The following is a 23,662-nucleotide window of genomic DNA, read 5'->3' on the forward strand; positions in this document are numbered from 1 at the left end:
AAGGAAACAGGAAGTGCTAGGATACCACATCTTGCGGTCATTAGATCAAATTACTGCGATTAACACATCAGTAATTGAGCAACACATTAGGGGCTGCCATATAGTCCATACTTATACATGCATGAAGTACAAAAGACACAAATAAAGCAACTTCATGACTTGTTGCCTGTCAGCGCTACCTGAAGATGTTGGTAAGCACTGGACAATGAACTTCATTCAAATCAGCAGGCAAACCCAGGGCAAGAAAGATCTTTCTAATGCAGTCAGATGAAGACTGTGCTTATACAAAACCTGTAGCAGATTAAAATACTGTGATGGTTTTTTAAAGTCAGCTGTAGTGAGATAGATCTTTGTTCTGCAGATAGGTCTTTCTGCTTTTATAGAAGCAAAGCAACACATGGAAGGTACTGTGCTGAGCCATCCATATACTAGCATCATGAAAGGTTACAGGAGTTAGGAACAACAATTGCTGTGATGATGGGGCAGGGAGCTGGAATCCCTTCTGTGCAAGCAGACTGCAAATGAAATTGCAAAATGCTCCACCAACTTAAGGCGGCTGTGAGTCATCAGCTTGCGAGTTTGCTGCTTGTACACTGAGCATTATATGTATCCCTCACAGTACTCTACTCCTTTATACTGGATTTCACTGGTTTGCAATTCCAAGAGTGAGTCACTAGTAGGAAAAGAAGGGGAATAAAAACTTTTCTCTGAAATAAAGGAGATGGAAAATGACCTTGGAAAAGGGCATGATTTTGCACTTAATACTAGATTTTTTTTCTTGGCTTAAGATACAAACTATCAAGACTTCAGATTAAACTGAGCAAACATTTGAACAAAGAATCAAGCAGATTATTCCAGTAAGGAAAGAATAAATTCCACTTGCATGGTTGATCTGCAACGTCTACTATGGTCAATGTTCAAAAAAAGCGTATCTTGTGGGCAATTCACAACAGAAATCTGTTATTTCTCCATGCTCAAAGGACATCTGTAATTTCAGTTTCTTACTAAGAGATCAAACAGCAAGTGATTTAGACTACAGTTGTCTGTAGAAAACACCAAATATTTTATGTCCCTTGCTTGTCCCCAAAGTTGAACACATGCTACCACTACTAAGTCTGTAAAGCCTATGTTAACATGTTTATGTAGACTTATACACTAACCCACAAAAAGGGGCACTTCTCTACAACAAAACCCAACTGAGACTGCCTAATTTCACTGCCACATAGACCCAAGCTTCAGCTGGTATCTCCCAGAGTCAGGCAGATTCAGCAACAAAGCAGGACAGTGAAGCCCAAAGGCTGCAAGCCCCGAATAGCAGGTGCCACTCAAAAAAGGAGATCTGAGGTGGCAGCAATCCTCCCTCTTACAACACTCTATTCCAGAACTGGCTCAGGGTTCAGTTCCATCTCAGAGAAACTCAAGTCATTGTTCTCTAAACTTGCATTTAGTTTAGTATCAGCAAAATGAGTTAAATCTTGCATTTAGTTTAGTATCATCAAACTAAATGCAAGACTTTAAAAAGACAAAGAAGAGAGAGTGCATATAACTGCAGAGCCTCTGAGGAGGAGCAGACATGTCCTAGGCTCTGTGAAACATTGGAGTCTTTCTTAAATTATCATCAATACAAAGATTTACAAGCTCTTTGGAAATACATGAAGTTGAACAGGCACTGGCTTGCAAAGCTTCAAAACAGAAACTGGTCCTCCAATGTAAGTTAATGCAGTGCACTGAAGTGGCAACAAAGTGCACATGCTGGTGAGCAAGCACGGTGACTCACTGCAAACAGGCACAGGGAGACTGTCACATGACAAGCTGGTGTAGCACAGGAGACAACACTGAACAGCAGCATCCCAAATAGGAGAGAGGTATGGAGAGGAAAACAACTCTACCTCCAGTGGCCAACATATTCAGAATCATTTATCTATTACTCGATTTGCAATTTAGGCTGGGCTCTTGAAAATGCCATGCAGCAGAAATTTATTTGCCTCATGCACTGGTGTGTTGGTGCAGCTCAGTTATTTCTGCATGCACAATGCATGCATTCACTTTTATAAATCTATTCCTCATGCACTGAATACTCCAGGCTTGGTCTCAGCCTTATAATCACATTTAAAAAAAAAAAAAATTTGACATACACGTTTGCATACACACACACATTCACTCACTCTTCAGGACAGAAATAGTCCTGTAGAAGAGTCTCTGGATGGCATTTGATTCCTGAGGGTAAGCCCACACAGCCATATGAGGAGAATGTTATCTAAGACACATGTGGCTGGCAAATATGACATAGGACCTGTGGTGCTTTCTGCCAAAGTAGATGGGGTAAAAATCCCACTGAAAATCCATGCGTACGGGTTTGGATTTTTCATGTATGAGGGTGAAATACTTACAGTCAGTCACTGAAACAGTTTTGAACTGAAACTTATCTGATTTGCTCTTGGTTTCCTCGGCCCATATAATAACAAATGGTTCCATAGAAAGACAGAAATTTTTTAAAATTTTGTGCATGGATAATCATGAAGAAAAGGAGATGACCAAAATGCAAGTAGCAGGACAGCCAATAGGACATTACTGAATCTAACAGGTTAAAACTTAAAAGTAAGTGAATTAAGGCAATATGGAAAAGAGAGATACTATTAAAATTGAATGTTATTAAAACCGAATACTGTGTATCCTACCATTTTGATTTCTCCAAGAAAGTTTTCAAACTTAATAAATATTTAGGTAGACCACAGAAATCACCCAAACCAATATCTACACCATATAAAGATAATCCTTTAACTGCTACATTACAGCAAAATAAACTTCTCTATGCAAAGAGCAGCTCTGATGCTATTTTATGCATCACTACTGTTAAGGCAATATTCCTAAATTGACAAACTTGGAAGTAATCACACTGAGGCTGTTCTAGATTTTAGCCTACTGAACCAATGGTAAGGTAAGCCTTTCCAAAAAAAAGTATTTCACAGACTCATTGTGCCTTTAAAGGGCAAAAAAAACCTCAGAACAGACAAGTAGCTCAACAATCTATTAGACCAGTAAAATGTTAAGTCTTATGAAGCAAGAGTTCTCATATGCCTGAAGGAAAAAACATGGGTAGGAAGAACAGCTCTTTCTTTCCTACGATGTCACTTTGTTTGGAGCACAGCCAACACTCTGCTTTTTCCAGGAGGTACCAGTGTCACACTTCCCCCCAAAGATAAAGCAATTTCTAACACACACTGTTTTAAATGCCTATGAAAAAAATAATTCAACATAGTTTCTCTCTTAATCTTTCCAAAAGGGCTGCTTCATTACAGCTGGTACCATATTATACTGGCTTCCTAATATTCTGATCCCTGTTAAAATTTACAGAATTTTCAAATTAGTAGCAAAATTCTAACTTAGATATTGACAGCTGTTCTAATTTTGTTATTTTTTTAAAGGCAAAGTAAGCTCAATTTCACATCAGCAACAAAATACAAAATCTGGACTGCAGAACTGGTCCACTTGCACAATGTGAAAAGCCTAACAGAAGAGAATATTTCCATTAAATATTTCAGAACTATATGGGTTTGGGAATATCATTAGTATCATGCATCTCTGCACACCTTGGGAATGTTGATGAAGGAAAGTAGCTAGAACAACAGGGGGGAGCGCATGGGAGAGAAATCCCACAGAAATGTTACAAGAGTTCAGGAAATTTTTGTTTGTTTGTTTCTAGAAAGACCAAAAGAGAACCAAAAGTGGCCACTCCCCTCCCTCTCTGTTCCCATGAAAATACTGCCAATCTCTCTGACTTCAGAAGTGGGATGACACTGGGGATGCACAGCAGAAGGGAGAGGGTCAACCAGGACCATGAAGTAGAGATCCTTGTTAATAAAAAGAGCAGAAACAGACCTAAGGTTCAAATTTAGATTAGCACAGCAGAAAGGCAAAGAGGTACTTATGATTTTAGTGTAATGAGCAAAGTGCCAAATGCACATGGCCTGCAAAAATGCACTACTGCTGTGGTGGAACTCAGGCAAACTAACTGTGGGAATCCACTGCTCTGCACAGCTGAAACATGCACATATTTGTTTGCTGTAATTACGGAAATGAGACCACTTTTCCCATTTATTTCCCCTTCTCTTAATCCCAAAACCAGAAGAATTTGAGAAGGACCGCTGTTACTTGCTTGGCAACGTCCCAGCTTACCCAGGAGGCTGTCCGCAGAAGCAGCTGCAGAGGAGCTGGAATCTCATGAGATTGCTGTTCCTAATGGTGTGGCATTAGCACAGGAGACAAGTTTCTTAAGACACAGAGAGGGACTGTGCTCATGTGTCCTGGGCCTCTAGGGACTAAGAGTCTGCTGGTTAGAGCCATGTGTCCAGACAGCTACATGTTAAAAAAGGGGAACCAATCATAACAGTCTACAGAAACTCAGATCTTTACTTAGAAGTTATCCCTAGGAGCAGGGAGATCACTTTTTAAACTTATCTCTCCACGTCCATGGGGAGTTTGACGGGAGTTATGAGAGGCAAAGGAACACCACAAACAATAACAGAGAAGTTTTTTGGATTCTGTGACTTCATGAAAAATATATATATATTGTATTCCATTGGAAATGGCCAGGTCTACAGGGCCCTTATAGGTGTAGCTAAGATGACATCAGGACTTCAAGTGAGGCTGATAAATAATATTAGTTATGGAGAAGGAAGTACTTCAATCAAAAGACAACTCTGTGGCTCTAACATGGGGTAGGAGGTATTTCTCAGTTCAGCCCTTGCTTTTGTTGTGGACTCTTGGTGTGATAGGCCATAGTTATTTATCTTTTCTCCAGGGTGACCCACTCTACTGCCTGTTATCTTCTTTTAATCAGACTATTATCTCTTTGATCACACACGCTCTTCCTATGCACACATGGAAACAATGTGCCAGTTTCAGCTGGCTTCTCAGCATTATTAAAAGTCCCATCTTTATCAATGGGACCTTTGTCGACAATTTCAGCAAGAGGCAAGACTGAATGGGCCATAAACACAAGTCAGTCCTTCACACAGTGGTCCCTCTGGTCATTGCTATGTTAAAGCCAGCAGTGACTTCTGCCTATGTCAAACTGTGCTGTGAGGCACTAGGAGGTCCTCAGCCCTCATGCGTGCGAAACCGGCTTCTTGTCCATTATCAGTTTCAATGACAAATGCTTTTAAAGTTTGTCGCATTATTATCTACCCCTTCGTCCCGCTTATCACATTAAAAGAAAAAAAAAAAAAAAAAGCAAGCTACAAAGATACAAGATACAAAGTAGCAAACCCCAAGGAGATTATAGGAAAATCTATGCACAGCATCCCACCGATAGTCTGATCCCAATATCTCTGACGTCCCGCGCCCCCGCGGCCACGGAACAGCAGTCACTGCTACGACCCACAAACCTTCCCCTCTCCGAGCCTAAAACCACACCGGCCAGAATAGCTCGGGCTTAACACCGGCAACGCACCCGGGGCGGCCACGGGATTTTCTTGGATACGAACGCCTTAACAACAGCCGGCGGCTGCTGTTTGCACTCGGCTCTCGGCAGACCAGCAAAACTCTCGGGGTTTCCTCGACTCGCGGAGCGTATCACAGAAAGCAGTGGGAAAAACGAAAACCAACAAAGGAGAAACCGCTCGGGAGCTGCAGGACACAGCGCAAAACTGGACAAACCCTTTAGCCCCGGGGCCGGAGAAAACCCCTTCTCCCGAGCAACAGGTTCCCGCTGAGCCGGCTGCGCTCCTCCTCCGCGGCGCGGCAGCGGAGCCGCCCCCGCCGAGCGCACCTGCCGCGGGCAGCGCCCCCCGCCCCTCCTGCCGCCCGCCCGCGCCTCACTCACCCGCCGGGCGCGTCGCCGGCCCCGCCGCTGGGGTGGTAGGCGGTGAGGACCACGCCGCGGGAGCCGGACCGCCAGCTCATGGCGCTGGCCGCCGCATCCCTTCTGGAGACAACACCGAGGCGGAGCGGGGCGGCCCGGCTACGGCCCGGCGCGGCCCAGCCTCCTGGGGCAGCGCAGCGGGGCAGGGCCGGGTGACGGCAGCGCTTCCTGCGGCCCGGCGGGGCCGTGCGCCGCCTCCCGGCCCGGGAGCCCCGCGGGAGCCGGGAGCCGTGCCGCGCCCGCTGCGCAGCGCTGCGCGCCTCCTCACGCCGCGGGGGTGGGAATCCAGCGTCCTCCGGGCAGGCTGGCGTCTGTGTGAAGGTGGCGCTGAGAAATCCGTCAATTAAAGAAAAGTCCCTGCCCTTTCGGCCCCGGGTCAGCTGCCGCGGGCGGACTGCCGCGCCCCGAGGCTGCGGTGCGGCAAGTGCGGCACGGCAATAAGAAAAATAAAGACTCTGTTCGGCGTTTGCTTTGCACGTTGTCTATTTCACTGAATCGCAAGAGTATTCGGTGATGGCTTTAACTTTTCATACACACACCAAAAAGTTTATTTTTTTATAATGACAAGCTCTCATAATAAAAATCACAACAAGGGATAATGCCAAGCAAGAACACTGCTGACTGAGTTGCCTCAGAGCTGCTGGGCTTTAAACAAGACGCCATTAGCTCCACGGTCACGCTTTATCAACCAGTGACAGCCAGAGAAGCTCAGCAGTGGGTCGGCCTTTTTGGTGGGCAAATCCTCCTCTGTGCCTGCCTCTGATGAGATGAGATTCACTGCCTTGGTATTAGTCTTGAATTGGTAGGAAAGACCTGTAGCGCAACACCCAAAACTGTTTGGTTTTTTCCATGGCAACATGTCAATGCACATACGCTATTTATGTTTGTAATTTGTGCCCTCATTCACATATGCATATGATTTGTCTGAATTATTATCAGTTTGTTCTGTAAGTGAATGGATCAGCTTCAGTTGAGATGAGTGTAATTTGCATTGTGTATACTTTTTTTCCTTTTAAAACAAATCATTCAACTGCTTTGCTTGCAGTTAAAATCTGCAAAGTTCGATGCTGGGCTCTGTGAAGTATTCTGAAGTGCATGGGTATCGAATTCTGAACCTTCACTCTCTTAACCTTGTACCTAAATTGGAACACTGTATGCAAGGTTGTGGATGGCCCATGCAGGTTTCTGTTCTGCAGTGCAGAGCTGCCATGCATGAGCAGCACAGAAATCTTGTCCTACAGCCACTATGAAGTCGGTCCCAGCAGAGAGCAAACAGGCAGAGCTTCTGGTCATGTTTGCGCAAGATCCTCTAGAGTCCTTGATTCTTACAGATGATAACTTTGGAGGGATAATAGTCAGAAAAACAGAATTTTGCCACTGATGATGGACTTCTACAGAGTGCCAAACAGGAAGTCCTGATTTCTTTAAAAAGGGTATAAAATTGCCATTAAATTTTGAGCAACAAAATTACAAGCACAGGAAAACTTGGATGTCATTAAATAGGCCAACCATTACAGAGTTGCCTTTTAATTCTCACACATCTGAGGGTCATGTGCTGCCTTAGTTTTAAATTCATATAAACTATTGAAAGGGGGGCACGTTTTGATAAAGCCTGCCTCTGTCATGGTTTCTTGGATGGTTTATCTGTAGGCAGCTAGCCAAGATGTTTTGGTTAAAATATATTTTGTATTTATTTTTAATCAAAATTTTCACATGAAATTTAAAAACCCCAATTTATTAAAAAGACATTAGTACCAACAAATACACTATGCATTAGAAAAAGGAACAGGTCCATTTTTAACTATGTGATTCTTTAATTTTTTAATATTTACAATGCATACGAAAGAGGCTGCCTCACCTTCACAGGTGTTCTCCTTCTGCAAAGGGAATGGGTAAAAGAGAAGGGACAGCTTCAGTGCAGCTTCAGCAATAGCTTAGTACTATGGTTACAGCAGTTTAGCTAGCAGTATGCACCAAAAGCACTGAGACAAATTGTCTTCATGTACCTACACACCCACAAAAACAAAGACATGAAACCACTGCAAAACTTAGGACTGTGGAAAGATTTCACTGTACTCCCACTGCAAAGGTATTGCACTCTCTCTACTTCTCATGCTGTGTCCCAAAAGCAAAAATTAGCCTAACTTCTCTCACAAGCATGCAAACAAGAATTCTGGAAATACATAGGTATGAGGTGAGAAAACGTCCTATTAAACCTATTAACGTATGTTAGCACTCCTATCTGCTGGTGCATTTGGCTTTCTTTAAATGTACATGTGGTTAATTGTTAAACAGCATACGCAGAATACAAAATTATTTTCTGAAGGACTCATATTTTTCCTTTTAAACTAAACCAGAAAAACTAAATGTAAATACCAGGGTCCTTAGGAGCTGGCCTTGTCTAAAGCCTCAGCTAACTGGTTGCATGCCAAATATACCACTTAGTTATAAAACTTCCTTAAAAAAAATAATTAAAATAAAACATAAATAAAAGTAAAAGATTTAGAGAATTCCATGTCTAATGAGTGGTTTTCAAAGCCCTTTGCCCAAACTAAATATATATTAGGTGCTATAAGCACAAAAATGTAAACTGCTTTTTCTTTGATAAGCATCTTAAAACACATCAACAATGCTGCAGCCTCGCTGTAAAAAGAATGCAGAAACAAAATATAGTCAATGTGGCGTCACTAGGGGCTGCTCAAAAGACAATCTTGCTGCAAATGGAGAAAGGAAAGAGCCTGCCTTGTTTAGGGTATAAAAACTTATAAAAACTTTCTTAAGCATGTAACAAGGAAATTGAGAAAAGGAGTTAGAAAGAAAAAAAGTCCTATTAAAAATGAGACTAGGGATTAAATTAGTGATAAAATCACAAGATGTATTGATTCCCTTCTTACATCTGACTTTATTAGGATGCACTTCAAACATAGAAGCGAATTTAGGAGCTAACTCTAGACACATTTTTTCCTCTACTTGAGAGGATCAAACCCAATCCTGTTGTGACAGCATAACACCAGCAAGGTTTTATTTGATTAAATGATTCCCAGTTTACACTAGACACAGACAGATAAGTTTGACCTACAGATGTATTATTGCTGTAAATTAACAGAAGTATCACTACTCTCTCTCATTGGTATATCTTCTGCCTAACTCATGGGTATACCCTCTCATGGGTATATTTTCTGCCTAACTCTGACTAAATAGTCATTAATTCCTGAGTTTGCAGTTAATATTTTTGCTCTTAATAAGGTCCAGACACACTTATTTGTAAAGTAAGGTAGTTCATAGAGAAGAGAAAGCTTGGGGGAGACCTCATTGAAGCCTTTCAGTACCTTAAAGAGGCTTTTTAAAAATAGGGAGAGAGACTTTTCATATAGGCAGATAGAGACAGCACAAGGGACAATGAGAGAAAGCAGGCAGGTTTAGATTAGATTTTAAGAAGAAAATCATTACTCAGAGGGTTGTGAACAGGCTGCCCAGGGAGCTTGTAGATGCCCCATCTCTGGGAGTGTTCAAGGCCAGATTGAATGGGGCCCTGAGGGACTTGATCTAGTGAGTGGCATCCCTGTTGATCATCTTCATCCCTTGCATCATCTTTAAGGTCACTTCCAACTCAAACTGTTCTATAACTCTATAATCAACGATATGAGAATGCACCATTTGAGGCTTATAGGTTTATGTGCTAAAAGGAGGATATAATTGAGAAAGGAGATTACAAATCAGTCTATATTGCTACAGAATCCAAGACTCTTTGAAGGAGTTTAAATATTTAGATTAAGATGTCATGCACTGCCTTTGCACTCAATATACTCAGTCACCAAAGCCAAGCAGACCACGCAGAGTTCTCATGCTTAGTGCTCTCTTTACAAAACAACTGCTAAAAAGAGAACTTCTCAGCAGTGCCATCCTTCATCACTGCTTTACAGGGTTTGAATAGGCATGTGTTCAACATGTGCTTTTGACTCTTCACTGCAAAGTGATTTATTTTCATTTTTAAAATTTTCCCAAATAAAAAAATAAATCACTGTTTTTCATATTTTGTATAAATATATGATTATTCTTTTTAAATATGTGTTAGGTAATTTTTCACATTCCAGTTCCTAATGATGTTAATTATCAGCAGATAAAAATGCAACGCACTGAGAAGAATTGGCTAGAGGAAAGAGTAACAGGTCAGCTGACAAATTTAAATTCACAGGCTGACTTCAATGGCAGTAGATGGATTTGTTCCTGCTGAGGTCTAGAAATCCCCCCCTTTCCAAGAGCATTTTGACAACTATTGCAGTGCTAAAGTAAAAGTATAACTGAATTTTAAAGAATATTTTGAATGCAGGGGAGATTCAACCTTTCCCTTCTATTATCTATTCCAGCATTTGCCCAGATGGGTTTTAAACTGAGCAGAAAATGTCTCACCAGCTCACTCATCTAATTCACATTGAAATAAAATGGCAGCACTTCCATTGTCCAAATTATATTTCCAGGGTTCCAGCCAGCTGCCAGAAAATACATTAAATGGAACGTTATTTGTTCACTGTAAGATGAAATCTAACCCTTATTAAGCTTCACATTTCATGTATTGCTGCACTCCACTACCTAAAGGACAACATACGTGAATAGTGTTCTGCAGCTGTTAATAATCAATGCTAGGAAGAATACAAAAATGTAGATTACAGGTACTTAATTCTTGATGTCTAGAGCTATGCAACTGATTTTACATTCCATTAGAAGTCTGTGAAAGAAATGATCTTTTAGAGGGTAAAATCCTCCACTTTAGCACAAAAAGACAAATCCTGTGCCAGAATTGTCCATTTATTTCCACCGACTAGAAAGGCTGACTACATGAGTAGGTCACATGCAGATGTGCACATCTGTCTGGTAAACTTCACCTTTAATGCTTTTATGTTGCCCTTCAAAGTAGGGAAGATGCAATGTTCAGTTACAATGTGCACCATATGGCATACACAGCGTGGAGTAGTCAGTATTTCAAAATGTACAGTACTGATATGTAGGAGGTGTTTCAGATCATCTTACACATCCCCAAATGGCAAAGGTGGGGATGAAGTCACACGTGTACACAGAAAGCAGTGACGCCGTCCTAGCTTCCTGAGTCTTCACCTTCTTCCCCACTGCCCTCCGCACACATATTTAAAGAGCTGATCATTTGTCTCGCATAACAAAAACAAAAGACCGCAAGAAAAGGGAGTAACAGTTCTTAGGCTGTTCACTTTTCTTGTGAGTTGCTCTAAAATGTATCTGGTGCACTCTGGTGGCTGCCTAGGTAATTTTTAATTCCATGACTTCACAAAAGGTGAAACAGTAACTACCAGTGCTGCTTTTGAGATTATCCATATGAAGACTAATGAGCACGTGAATTTATTCTATTTTACCCTCTTTGTTCCTTCTTAAATGCTTTCTCTGGAGAAATTCAGATCTTGCCCATTGCTGCCCATCTGCTTACCTTATGTAAATCACAGCGCAGGGATTGAGCAGCTGAGGTTCTCATCTGCCTTATGTTTTTGCTCATGGTCAGACAGCTGCTGAATTTTACCAAGAGAGGTATATCTGTTTCTCTAGAAGTTATTTATCCACATCTATTTGTAGTGTGACCTTGATCAAGCCCTCATATCAAGTCTTTCTTCCCTTTGTAACAGGGAATCCATATAACAGGGCTGATACTATCTTGCTGTTTTTGAGGAGTATTCACCATATGCCAAATTACATTGAAAGGTACCAAATAATGCAGAAAATTATTTCCTGCAACATCACTAGATTTACTTTCATTTGGTGCATGATTTAATAGGGATAAAATTGCATGGATTTCTGCATCCACAGGCATAGAGAAAAGATGATAAATCTAGTGCACTTTATAGCATCTCCACATGAGGTATAGGACTTTCGAGAAAAAACTGAATACCACAACTGATGTTTTATGCCACTTCAGGAAAGGAGAAGTCAGCATGAGTGTTGGAGACTAAGGGATCTTCATTGATAACTTTGAATGACCCCTTTTTTTTAATTACTGCTGATACAACTTTGATTTTATAAACCATGGCTTCAGATATGCCACTAATTATGAAAAGGTGGTTGTATTTTCAGAATATAATCACCTTGCTCCTTCGTAATTCTCCCAAAGTATTACCTAAATATTGTGCACACTGAAAGGATTGACTGGAGAGATAGATACCCTCTACTAGCATATGATAGTGAAATGAAGATTGATAAAATAAAAAGCTTGGAGAATAGTATCTCATTTTTCTGTTCAATCATGTTTTACATTTATACAAGGCAGCAGTATAACCCTTAAAAAAGATTTCTTTCTGGGTTTAACACACTTTTGGTTTTCTTTCAGAAGGAGATCTTCCATCCTCTTGACTCCTTGACGACTCTTTCTGCATCTGTTTCACTTTGAACTGATCTTTCTTGAGTGTGAGGTCCCTGAACTCTGTAGAGCAACTGGGACCTTGTACATCACAGATACTTTCTTGACTGTACCACGGGCAAAGTACTGTGGAAAACATGAGCATTTCACATGGCTGCTTCTCACACTGGTGAGACTGATCTCAACATCATGCATTGTCTGATACATTTGGAGCAGGCCTGCTGACTGGCTTGCACATCAAAGCACACAGAAGAAGCTCCTTCTGAAAGGTCTCCTCAGGCATATGTACCACGCTTCTCAATGGAAGGGGGCATTTACTCTGTTGTTGAGAGGCTGCTGTCATGGGAGCCAGAAATCCTGGGTTTGTCTCCTCTCTTGGACATTGCAACCAACACCACTGAAGAGGCAGGAGTGAAGAAGAATCCAGTCGCTAACAGCTGCCCCCACCCTTCTTCTTCCGGTGAGGAAATAGACCCCTCTATCCAGTATTTGGGATGTAACAACAGATGAACTCATCAGCTACAGTTTCATCAAGAAAGATGGTGGGGTGCTAGGAGGTGCAGAGAAGATACTTGGAAATAAATATATGATTTGTTGTTTTACAGACAGGCTGAATCCGTCGCTCAGGTTCAGGGTCTGTGTCAGTTGCCACCATCCACACTGCCCATTTTAGATCCGGCTTCAGTAGGGTCTGAGATAGTTTTTTGAAGTCTGAATCTGGCTAGGAAGTTGAAACCAAGCTCTCTCCCACACGTGTTAACTAAGTCAGTCAGCACATTGACTGGGAGCTTCCTTACCCTTCTGATTTTGCTGTTGCCTGCAGATCTGATCACAGCTGAAGTTGTAGCACAAAAACATCTGGTGAAATAAAACAGAGCAGCCACAAAGGAGGAGAGTTTAGTCAGTCAGAAAAGCTCATGAAAATTGTGACACAATCCTAAGCTGAGCAAGCCAGAGCTATCCAGAAATGTCATTATGCGCCTAGGAAAAATGCTTCAGAACAAAGAAAGGAACAATTGCATGAGTCATGGGCTGTGAGAAAGAAAACCACTTGACTTTAAGAGTTGAAGAATACCCAGTAAAACTTCAAGTTAACACAACGCAAAATATTCTTAGTTCTTTCTTGCTGACAAAAATACGCATTTTGCATCATCTTCTTTCATCCCAAACAAATATTAGAAAAGTATTTCTTTCTCTCACATTTTACATTGCAGTCAAATTCAGCCACTCTTAATAGAGTATATTTCGAGACGTCAGTCTTATTTTTGCTATTTTGAATGGAAACAATCTTCTGAATTCAATGTGGATTTTAAAAATTATTTATATCAACTCAGAACAGCATTTTCCAGAAATTTTAAATCCAAAAGAAGGCCACCTAACCATATGCAAGGTCCCGACTACAGTTTAAGATATACCATCTTAATGAGACAATATCTTTTAAAACCATGTCTGCAAGTATCATAGACAAATCAGAAAGAAGGAATGGAAGTTCCCACATTCTTGCTTGTCTTGCCCATTTCATGAGCTTTCATGCTTTTCATACAACCAATTTTTTTGGGGACATCTTTTGTGTAAAATAGCTCTGACAATGACATTTAGCACTTGCAAATTTTTTTTAAAAATGAATGTAGGTATATGATATTTGGGCTTGGAAATGTTATTGTAACAAGGATTGGACAAATTTTGAACCAAAAAATTTACAAATATAAGCCTCAAGAAAAAACTGACTCTTTATGATAGTACTTCTGATGCTTTTTATTTACTCTTCTTAGGTATTCAAAAGTAATTCTCAATAACGAATGCAAAGAAAATTAGCATGAATACTTGTGCAAAAATTTGTACAAGAAATAAATATTTGAGTTTTTGTTTCTTTTTGGCTAAAATCCAGTTAGAAAGCTGAAAAAATACCCGTAATACACCAATAAAAACTCACAGCACTATTACAGCTATTCTGTAGTACCATGTACCAAGCAATAACTATAAAGTTCATGAGTATCTCTAGACTGATGAGTAGCCACACAGGCAAGTCACAAATAATTTTAAACAAAGTGTCAAATCTGTAGCCTTCAGGGCTTCAGTCCTCTAAGGGTACATTTGTTACAGTCACAAGTGACTAGATTTAATAAATTTGCATGAATTTGCTCATCTTTGATTGCAAAGAAATTGTGATATATTTGTAGAGCAAGGTTCAGACAGAGTTGCAGAATTACAAGACAAGAATATGCTACCACTGCTGTGTATTTTGGAAGCAAATGCTGGAATTACAGAAGGCTAAACTTGAACATTTGCCTACATCAAGATACTATAGTATAGTTTCTGCAGGAAAAACATAACATTTGCAGTTCACTTGGAAGATATTCACCCCCAAAAAACTGTATTTATGTTATAGTGGTTAGATTTACTTTGATTTACTCTAGTATCTTACTATTTAATAACTCATGCTATGTACAATACTGTTCACCATATGTCCAGAAAGGAAAAAAAAAAGAGAGAAGCTGAAGTAACTTTTCAGTGAGGATGCATATGTGTAAGGCAATGCAAATTTACATATATTTAAACATAAATATTATGGGGACATCTATGACCAAGTCTCCGGAAATTTTAATCTAACAAAGATAATTATAGATTTACTGGGAAAATGAATACAGTCACAAGCAAAATCAGAACAGTACTGAATGACACAAAACCATCCAGGGAATTGGGGCTGGTTTGGAGTAGGATGCACACGTGTATCCTGCAAGAGGGAAGAGTACCCAGGGAATGGTTCCAAGCCATATGGCTGCCATAGGGAAGTGGGGTCAGAGTGAGCAGTAACAACGTACAGCTGCATTGGTGTTTGGTCTTTGATGAGAAAGACCATCTGCAGCTCTTGGCTGCCCTTGATTTCTTCTTGGCACTTGAAAATCAATAGGAGCAGTGCTACTAACTTGCATCAGTGGAAGAACACATTTCTGTCAGGGACAGAAAGCAGTTCCCAGAATCAGGGAACACTGTTCCTTATACACTATCTTTCCCTTTCCCTGGGGAGTCTGTTTTGTGCTCAGACATCCTCTGGGTGAAAAACCCTTCCTGACACCTAACCCAAACCTTTCCTGAATCAGCTTCAGGCCATTCCCTCAGGTCCTGTGCCTGATCACGACAGTACCCACCCCTCCTCTTCCCCTCATGAAGATGTTGCAGAATACAGTGAGGTCTTCCCTCAGTCTCCTCTTCTCCAGGCTGAACAGACAAGTGACCTCAGCCCTTCTCATACAGCTTCCCCTCAGGGCCCCTCACCACCCTCATGGCTCTCCTTTGGATGCTCTCTAATAGCTCAATATCTTTTTTATGCTGAAAACTGTACATAGTGTTCAAAGTGAGGCCTCACCAGTGCAGAGCAGAGTGGGACAATAGCCTCCTTTAAGCAGAGTATTTTTTACTAAATATAAAAGCAAATTGGAAGAAGACACTATAATCTGGTCAGTAATATTTCCATCTCAGAATTTAAATTACTCCATGTATCTCTTATAATGGGACAAATTATTTAAAATATCAAAGCATCACCAACATATCTTTTCTATTCTTTCTTGCGCTGTGCTACTTTATGTACCATGAATGAGAGACAGGCAGAAGCAAAGAGATGAGGATTGCATTTTGTGTTAATGAAAAGTAACATTTTTAAAGGGCCACATAATTTCCAGCCTGACTAGCATCTCTTTATCAGTAATTATGGAGTTTAACAATCCCAGTATAGTAAATCAGCTGCATAAACTTCTGGTTTCACCACTTTTTCCAACCACATTTTCTATAATCTTTAAAACTGAAATACAAGCAGTGAGCACTTTCAGTAATTTGATTATTTCACAATTCTCATTGAGAAGGGGACTCAGTTTGTATGTAAGCATGAATGACAATGAAATTTGGTAGAAAATATTACAAAGAAGATATCTCTAATACCATGAGTTCTTATATTCTCGAGGAGATTTATAACCTAATTATTTTACCTGTGTTTTGGAACATCTTACAGAAGTACAAGTGGATAATCATTTGTAGGATTTTTCATCACCTGCTGGCTGATGTACAAAAGCTTCAGCTATACGCAAGTACCTCCACTCCAGAAATCTTTACAATTTTCTCAGAATTAAAAGTGTAATTGATAAATACCATAAAATCACATTTCTATTAGCTTCGCTGGTTAGGAACAATCAAGTAGTACTCATATAAAAATCCTATTGTTTGTGTTTTGCTTTTCTCAAGCTGCAAGGTGAAGGACAAACCAGAAGCATGGTAAACCAGTACACAGGCCACAAACAAGAAAACTTAAACTATTATACAAATATGTGTTTTTTCTCCCTCATTGCCCATATATGCAGATATATAATGATCAGCATTCCAAATTTTCTAATTGTCTAATAGGACTACCATAAATTGTTTGAGGTTCTCTTCTTAAGGCAACAGATGATAAGGGTTGATAAATAGTCAAAAGGCAAATTGATAAATTATAAGGTAAATGCCTACATTGTAGAACAAGAAGTTATCATTCCATAGCTGAGATAATCAGTATTGTGAGGAAGGTAGCCTTACTCCATCAAAGGCTGAAAAAGACTTGGGAAGTGGGGTTATAAATGACAGGGCAGTAGAATACTGAAGTTTTTCTGCTGCCAGAGCACACGAAGCAAAATGGTGACCACATCAAAGTCAGAGACCAAGCCTCTTCTGATTTTCCTGGACTAATATTTCAGCCCCAGCTGTCCTGTGAGCTCAGCACCTGCTGCAACACTTGGGCTCCTTTACACTCATCTCTGAGGGGATGCAGGAGAGATGGGCACCAAGGTAGCTCCTACCATGACTTCAGTCCCCTGGCCCATTGCTGCTGGAGCTGGATGATCCACCAGCCTGGCTTTGAGCTTGTAAATGCTCTGAGGAACAAATAAATAGATCCATGAGTGAATGGTTTGCTGTCTGGGGTTTTGGATTCATAAGAGATTCTCAGTTTTAAGTATTTAAATAGCTTTTTCCTTGTGGTTTGTTTGTTGTTTGTTTTTTTGTTTGTTTGTTTTTTGGTTTTTTTTTTTCATTGGGGGATAATTATAGGACAACCAATATTTCCTCATTCTGCTTTCTTTTTGCATTTTTTGCTTAGATCACTTTCTGATTTGTTTCAACATCATTCTTAGCATCAGAGAGGACTTTTAAGAAAGAGCACAATGGTAAAAAAAATAAAGCACTCTTTCTTTTGGGTAAAAACCCCAGAACAGACAGGAGAATGAAACTGCAGTGTGAAATTACACAAGAATTCATTTACAATTATTCCCTGCACAGCTCCCACCAAAATGATGTGACTACCAGGTGTCAGATCCCTCTCCCTTTCATGTTTAGAAAGATATTTACAGTTCAGGCCGGGCACTGAGAGCACCCAAGTTTTGAGCACATCCCAAAGGAATTAGGAGAATTTTGGAATGAAAGCTTTCTCACTACGGCCTTCTACACTTCAATTTTGCCAGCTAGACTCTTCCAGAATGGGTACAGAGAAAACATGCTAGTGTAAATAAATTTTACCAATATAAGAGTACTTGTGACATTTAATACCTGTTCAGGTATTTAGGTGGCCCTAGTAGTGTAAAGTGTTTTTTTATTGCAGCCACAGTAGGGCTTCTCTTAGTATAACTATTATTTCTAAAAATCCAGATTTCTAACAGAAACAGGCTGGTTTCACAAACACCACGTCTCCCTGATGGTTTTGGGGATCTTGGCCATGAATAAACAGTTAAGGGGAAAAAAGCTGAATGTTCACCAAAATAATATTTTTTTTTTCTTTAGCCTGTTTTTTTACCCTTCAGTTGCTTTGGATTATCACTAAAAATTAAGACAAAATTGCTATAAAAGATTATTGCTACTGTAAGACTAAATGTTCACAGGAGAAGTTTTCAAATTGAATATTTTGAATTTTCCTAGCCCGAGTTTCAGAGTTATCTATTTGTGGAAGCATCAGGTTATTATCTATCCAAAGTGCATTTCATTACAGTAATCACAGGAAGATATTTTTACAAGGAATCACCCCAATGTATAACATGTGCTGCAACATTATGGAGAAATATATATTACAATATATAACCATAATAGTTTAAAATGTGTTAAGCACTGCCTAATGTACTAGTCATATGAGCAAAACTGGAATATTTTTTTTCACTTGAAGCAAGTACATAATTTTTGAGCTGCCAACAAGCTGTGAAGTAGTTATAACTTTAGGATATTGCCATGTTTCAAGTACCCTGTTTTAATCAGTAGAATTCCCTACTTTTAACTATTCAGTTCAGATTATTGTAGCTATTTTAGTCAACCTAATTTCCTATTCTCTTGGCTGCAGATAAGTACTTTAATGAAGAGCATGAACAAAATTTAAAAATAAAGTTTCATCACAGTTGCTTGCAAGGACCCACTACGTGTACTGGATTTTGTATTATTCACATTTAGGATATGAAAGTACAAAAGTTTTGGGATAGATGATTAAGTACCATTCTTAAATTATAGACATATTGCAAAGTACAGAAGAATAATGGGAATATATTTACAAATCTTCCAATAGCATTTAATATATTATGTTTGGCTGTAAAAGTCAGAAAGACTTTTAAGTCATAAAAGTACATGGCAAACTCTTTTGGCATAACGTATTCTTACAGAAGCAAACAATGTACATTAATAATAAAATAAGTATTTGCCTAAATTGTACAGTCAGATCAGGTTTTCTGCTAAGAGGCTGATTTTTCCAAACATCCAAACACAATATAAAGCTGTGTTTATGTTTAAAAGATATTCTGATTTAAACTATATTAAATACCATTTCTAATTCAGGACTTAGTTGAATATGCCTGGCTCATACAAGCAATCGTAGTGATTTGACTGCAGGCTACTGTTATTATAAGATCAGTTTTTAAAAAATGACACCACCAAACATTTACAGAGAACAGAGAAGGTGGTCTACAAGTAAAGACAGTTTTGTGCGACACAAACCTCAAGGGAGAAAAAATGAATTGTATCAATGGATATTCCACTCAATCAATCTCTTCCAGCAGCAACATTAAGGGGAATTAACAGTAACTGCAATGAAGAAATTTATTCCAAACAAACTGAAGGGGGTGACATTCCACATCATGTGTCATTATCGTGTTATTGCTTGTCACAGAATGCTGGTGAAGCTGAAAGCTTACATGAGTTCTTGGCAAGACCAGACATGTTTGTGGAAAATTTATCCATGGACTATTGCTAAACACACCGAAAGAACATCTGGCTCAGGAATTGCCTGGCAGCATATGGCTGCAAGCTGGTGACAGCATTGGGAATATTGCCCCTTCCTTAAAACTCATTTATGGGTGTCTTTTAAACAAGTAGAACACCAGGGAGGTGGACTTTCTGTCCAAACCAGTAGAGCTACTTTTATGTTCAAATAGGCCATAATTTAAAATAATTCTTGCTCCTTGCAACAATGAAAATAATGTAAGTGCATGTGAATGACAAAAATAGAAGTTACTATTCAGTAATACACTATAAAATGCACACTATAAAAGTCTCTTGATTACACTGCATTATTTAATCTTTGGGTTTTTTTAAAGTAACACATCCATTTAATTTATTATTTAATTTACTGAATTTTCTGAGGATACAACTACCCGATTAGGTTTAAAACCATCACCTTTCAAGGAAATCTGGATCACATTTAACATGGAGTTGTCACAAGCAATTCCCAGGAGCTCATTTCCGACTGTGGATCTTGTGATGTACAGGTTGGCCTGCTCCAGCTTTGCAGAAATGAAGCAATTCTTCAACTCTAACCCCTGTAGCTGAAACATTTTAAACACAGAGTAACACTGACAGTGTACTTATCTGCAGAACACAGGCGCCTTTCTAAACTGCAATCCGTGTTCCCTGCTCATAGTGGATGATCAGTGTTACCTTAATTCAATGAATGATGTATTCACAAAATAAACGTGCATTTAAATTTTAACAGTGCACTTTAGTCAGTGAAACTGTTGTGTTTATACCCTGATTGGAATTGTAAATATCAAATATGTCAGTGGACAAAGACATCTGCATCACTCTGAATTTCTGATTTGAGTTTATGAATAAAAACTGTCAAATGCAGTTTGCTACAGCAAAAAGTAAAAATATTTAGAACACCTCCGGATTAAAGCACTTCCTTAAAAAAGACCTGTTCTCACTGTAAAATGTCAGTATATATTATCAGATCAACATCCTTTGAAAAATTACATTTGTAGGCATCACTAGAGCTCATAATCCAGTTCATACTGATGCCCAAAGACTGTCCTGATTGTTTGGTTTTGGTGTTATGTTTGAGTCAGCAGGACAGAAACCTAAGAATGTATTTTAAATAAACTTTATTTACTTCAGATTAAACCAAGGTAGATGGAGCAAATAAAAGAAATCCCCTTGAGAATACTCCCAAGAATTCATCTCTTTGAACGTAGTATTAAATACAGTTTACATAGCATATCTTTAATATTAGTGAAGAATTACATATTTTGTTTCCTTCCATTTCATTCCAAAACACTTGATCATTATTCATACATTCTGCAGTGTCATGAAAAAACTTGCAGTATTTAATTTTATCTATTAAGGCCTAGAGTTTTTCATTTTGCTCCAACTATTTGTTTTTGCATGCAAAGTCTCATTACTGAAAGCAGCTAACACAAAGGAGAACTGCAGAATCAAGTGATTTGTTAAGTTAACAATCTCAGCATGGCTCTTAGCTAATACAAGAGTAGGTTCAAAGATCCTCTGAATTACAAATTAATAGTTGCACAAATTCCAGAAAAAAGAGTGAGCAGTTCATTTTCTGTGCAGCCAGTTCGTGGGGTGGGTGTTCCAGCCTGAGGAACCATCGGCCACAAACATTAAGGAATTTTGTTTCTCAGAGTATATATCTGATAGGAAGAGTAGGCAAAAGAGTACGACCATTTTTCCTTTCTATCCTGCTAGTTGCAATATTTTCTGTTTTGCAAATTAGACAGCAGCTTTGCTTTCACTTCCCTCAACAGTTGCTGGGCTAGAGAAGGTGGATTTTAGGCAATTTTGGACATAAGTCTATCTTCCCCAGAAGCTGGGATATCTGCTGCTGAAAGTTCTGGGATGACTCTGAGTATTTCTGCCACCAATAATTAGAATTGTTCACAACAATTGTCTGGATCAAAGCAAAATAGTTCCTAATTTGACAATCTCATAATCATTCCTCCCTTTCCTGTATATCAGAGAGATTTGTACCCTCAGGGTGATCTACAGCACACATACACACAATGCTGGGTAATGGTGGGTGCAAACCAGCTGCCTTCTGTAGCTTCCATTGTTCTTGTCAATATTGTCATCTGTGTTTTCTATTCAAAGGATTTCACCTGAAATTAAAATAAAGTTCATAATTTTGAAAGGTAGAGAATTATTTGCCTAATTTTGCCTGATTTTTAGTATGACCATTTTTTTCCTCTCTTTTTTCAGTGTCTGAATTCCATTGTGTTCCCAAGCTAAACTCAGGAAACTCATACATAAAGGACAGGTTCTTCAGTTAAATTCTTCAGCTTCACAACAAACAGTGGTCAATATTCTGTGTATCACCAGCTCAAAAGGAGATTTTTGTGTTAAAAAAATACAAATGCTCAGTCTTTTGCTTTCATTTGCTTTCATATCATCAATACTTAGTCATTTAGCAAGCTTTTATCTCCAATTCCAAATGCATTCAATATATGTGGGCATACCAGTAGTTGTCAGTCAAACCAGCACCTATAATGGGACTGTGATCCAGCAATGTTCAAACCTGATTCTCATGGACAAGTTTTGGAACTCCAAGATTCACCTAAGTAAACCCATAATTTGAAGCTCAGGGAATAGGCAAGACAAATGTATTTTTGTGTCTTGAATGTAGCAGCTGTCAGGAAATGCAGAGATGTCAACCTGATATCCATCTCCAAGGCAGGACCCTCCAGCTCCAGTAGCTGCAAAAGCCTCTATGAACTCCATGCTTGGCCTTCTGCCAAGAGTGGTGATTACAAAGTTTACAAAGCTTACATGCAATGCTTACTCATTTTTCTTATGTGCCCCAAATGCATGGGTTTTTTTCTTCATGACAAGTTTTGGATCCTGCTGTTCCTAACTATGGAACTAAAAGTAAAATGCTGGTGCAGAACAATGTCTGTCGGTTCTTTGGATATTTACTAAAGAAGAAGACAAAAATAAACAAGACTATACTATATGTAACACAGGGATACATTAAAGAGGATTAAACAGGGTTTTATTACGAAACCCTGTTCATATTTACTAAAACATAAAATGGAACAACTGAGCTTGTAATGGTGCCAGTAACAATCTATCACCATTTTTTTTCCATCAGATTAAGAAGGAAACAGCTGTTGTCAGATGGCAGAATGATGCCAATAGTCGAACAGGAAGAATTACAGCATTCAGCTCATCTTAATTCTAGTGCATAAGCATTAATAGAGGCTTTTCTTTTCACCACAAATGGCTAATGTAGCTAAGTTCTGACACTGGTCTGAACTTCTTACTTAACTAGGGAAGCTAAGTGCTGCTGTTAGCAGTGTAGTAGATGAAGTAATATTGCCTTTAATAAAAATGTCATGAAGAAGTTACAAATCTGATGTCATTAAATTGACAACACCATGAAGCCCTAAACATTAAAATGGTGTCTCTATGTTAGCTCTAAAGACACCTTGAAAGAAAATATAACATCCATTACTGCACTTAAATCTATTATAAACAGCTCATTATGATTTCCTAATTATCAAATTGATCTGGACCTTATACTCTGCTATGTAAAAGAGTTCAAGGCAAATTGCTACGGGCACAGAGTGCAAGGGGAGTCAGTAAACACCAGGCAGTTCATTGCATGGAAACCACTTTTGTTTAGGAGCAGAAACACAGTTCTGAAAGATTAAGACATTTCAAAGTGATATTTACATAAACACCTCTGTTCCATCCTCATTTCATGTCTGTCTGTCCCCTAACACTGAAGGCCGTTGTTGATCTCATTTCTAGTGAGTACATGTACATGAGCATGCATTCATAATTCTTAAATTTAAATAAATCTTAAAGACCTCTACTTACCTAATATCACTACTACATATTTTAATGTTCTTTTTTATTATCATCTATATGTTGATGAGTTTTACTGCACTTATTCATATTACAACAGCAGTAGTTTTAAAACTCTTTCATTTTTGTTTCAGTCAGTTTTTATTTACCTTACTGGGTAAATCACCATTACCTCACTTACCAGAAATCTGACAGCCAGTGTGGCACTGTGGTAAAGAAAAGCTAAGGACGAATTTGCTGCTGCAGGTAGTTCAAAGGATTATCACACAGCCCAATCCTTCAATTTTATTAGAAATTGATCCCTTAACTGAATTAACTATCCAAGCAGGTTT

General features: G+C 39.1%; 1 protein-coding gene across 3 annotated transcripts in view; it reads right to left on the minus strand.

Moving 5' to 3' along the window:
• ARHGAP18 (Rho GTPase activating protein 18) overlaps positions 1–23,662 on the minus strand; it is a 91,918-nt gene that overhangs the window by 59,411 nt on the left and 8,845 nt on the right. The window contains exon 1 of one of the 3 annotated variants that reach the window (XM_030267889.4): positions 5,825–6,116. The exons of 1 other annotated variant lie outside the window; for it this stretch is intronic. In XM_030267889.4, the coding sequence (XP_030123749.4) occupies positions 5,825–5,904 (80 nt within the window). In that variant the 5' untranslated portion in view covers positions 5,905–6,116. Of the gene's footprint in view, positions 1–5,452; positions 5,664–5,824; positions 6,117–23,662 lie in introns of those variants that run through there. One more of the 3 variants, XM_072926880.1, reaches the window with a different exon arrangement.

Source organism: Taeniopygia guttata, chromosome 3 (genome assembly GCF_048771995.1).
Source record: "Taeniopygia guttata chromosome 3, bTaeGut7.mat, whole genome shotgun sequence".
NCBI lineage: Eukaryota > Metazoa > Chordata > Aves > Passeriformes > Estrildidae > Taeniopygia > Taeniopygia guttata.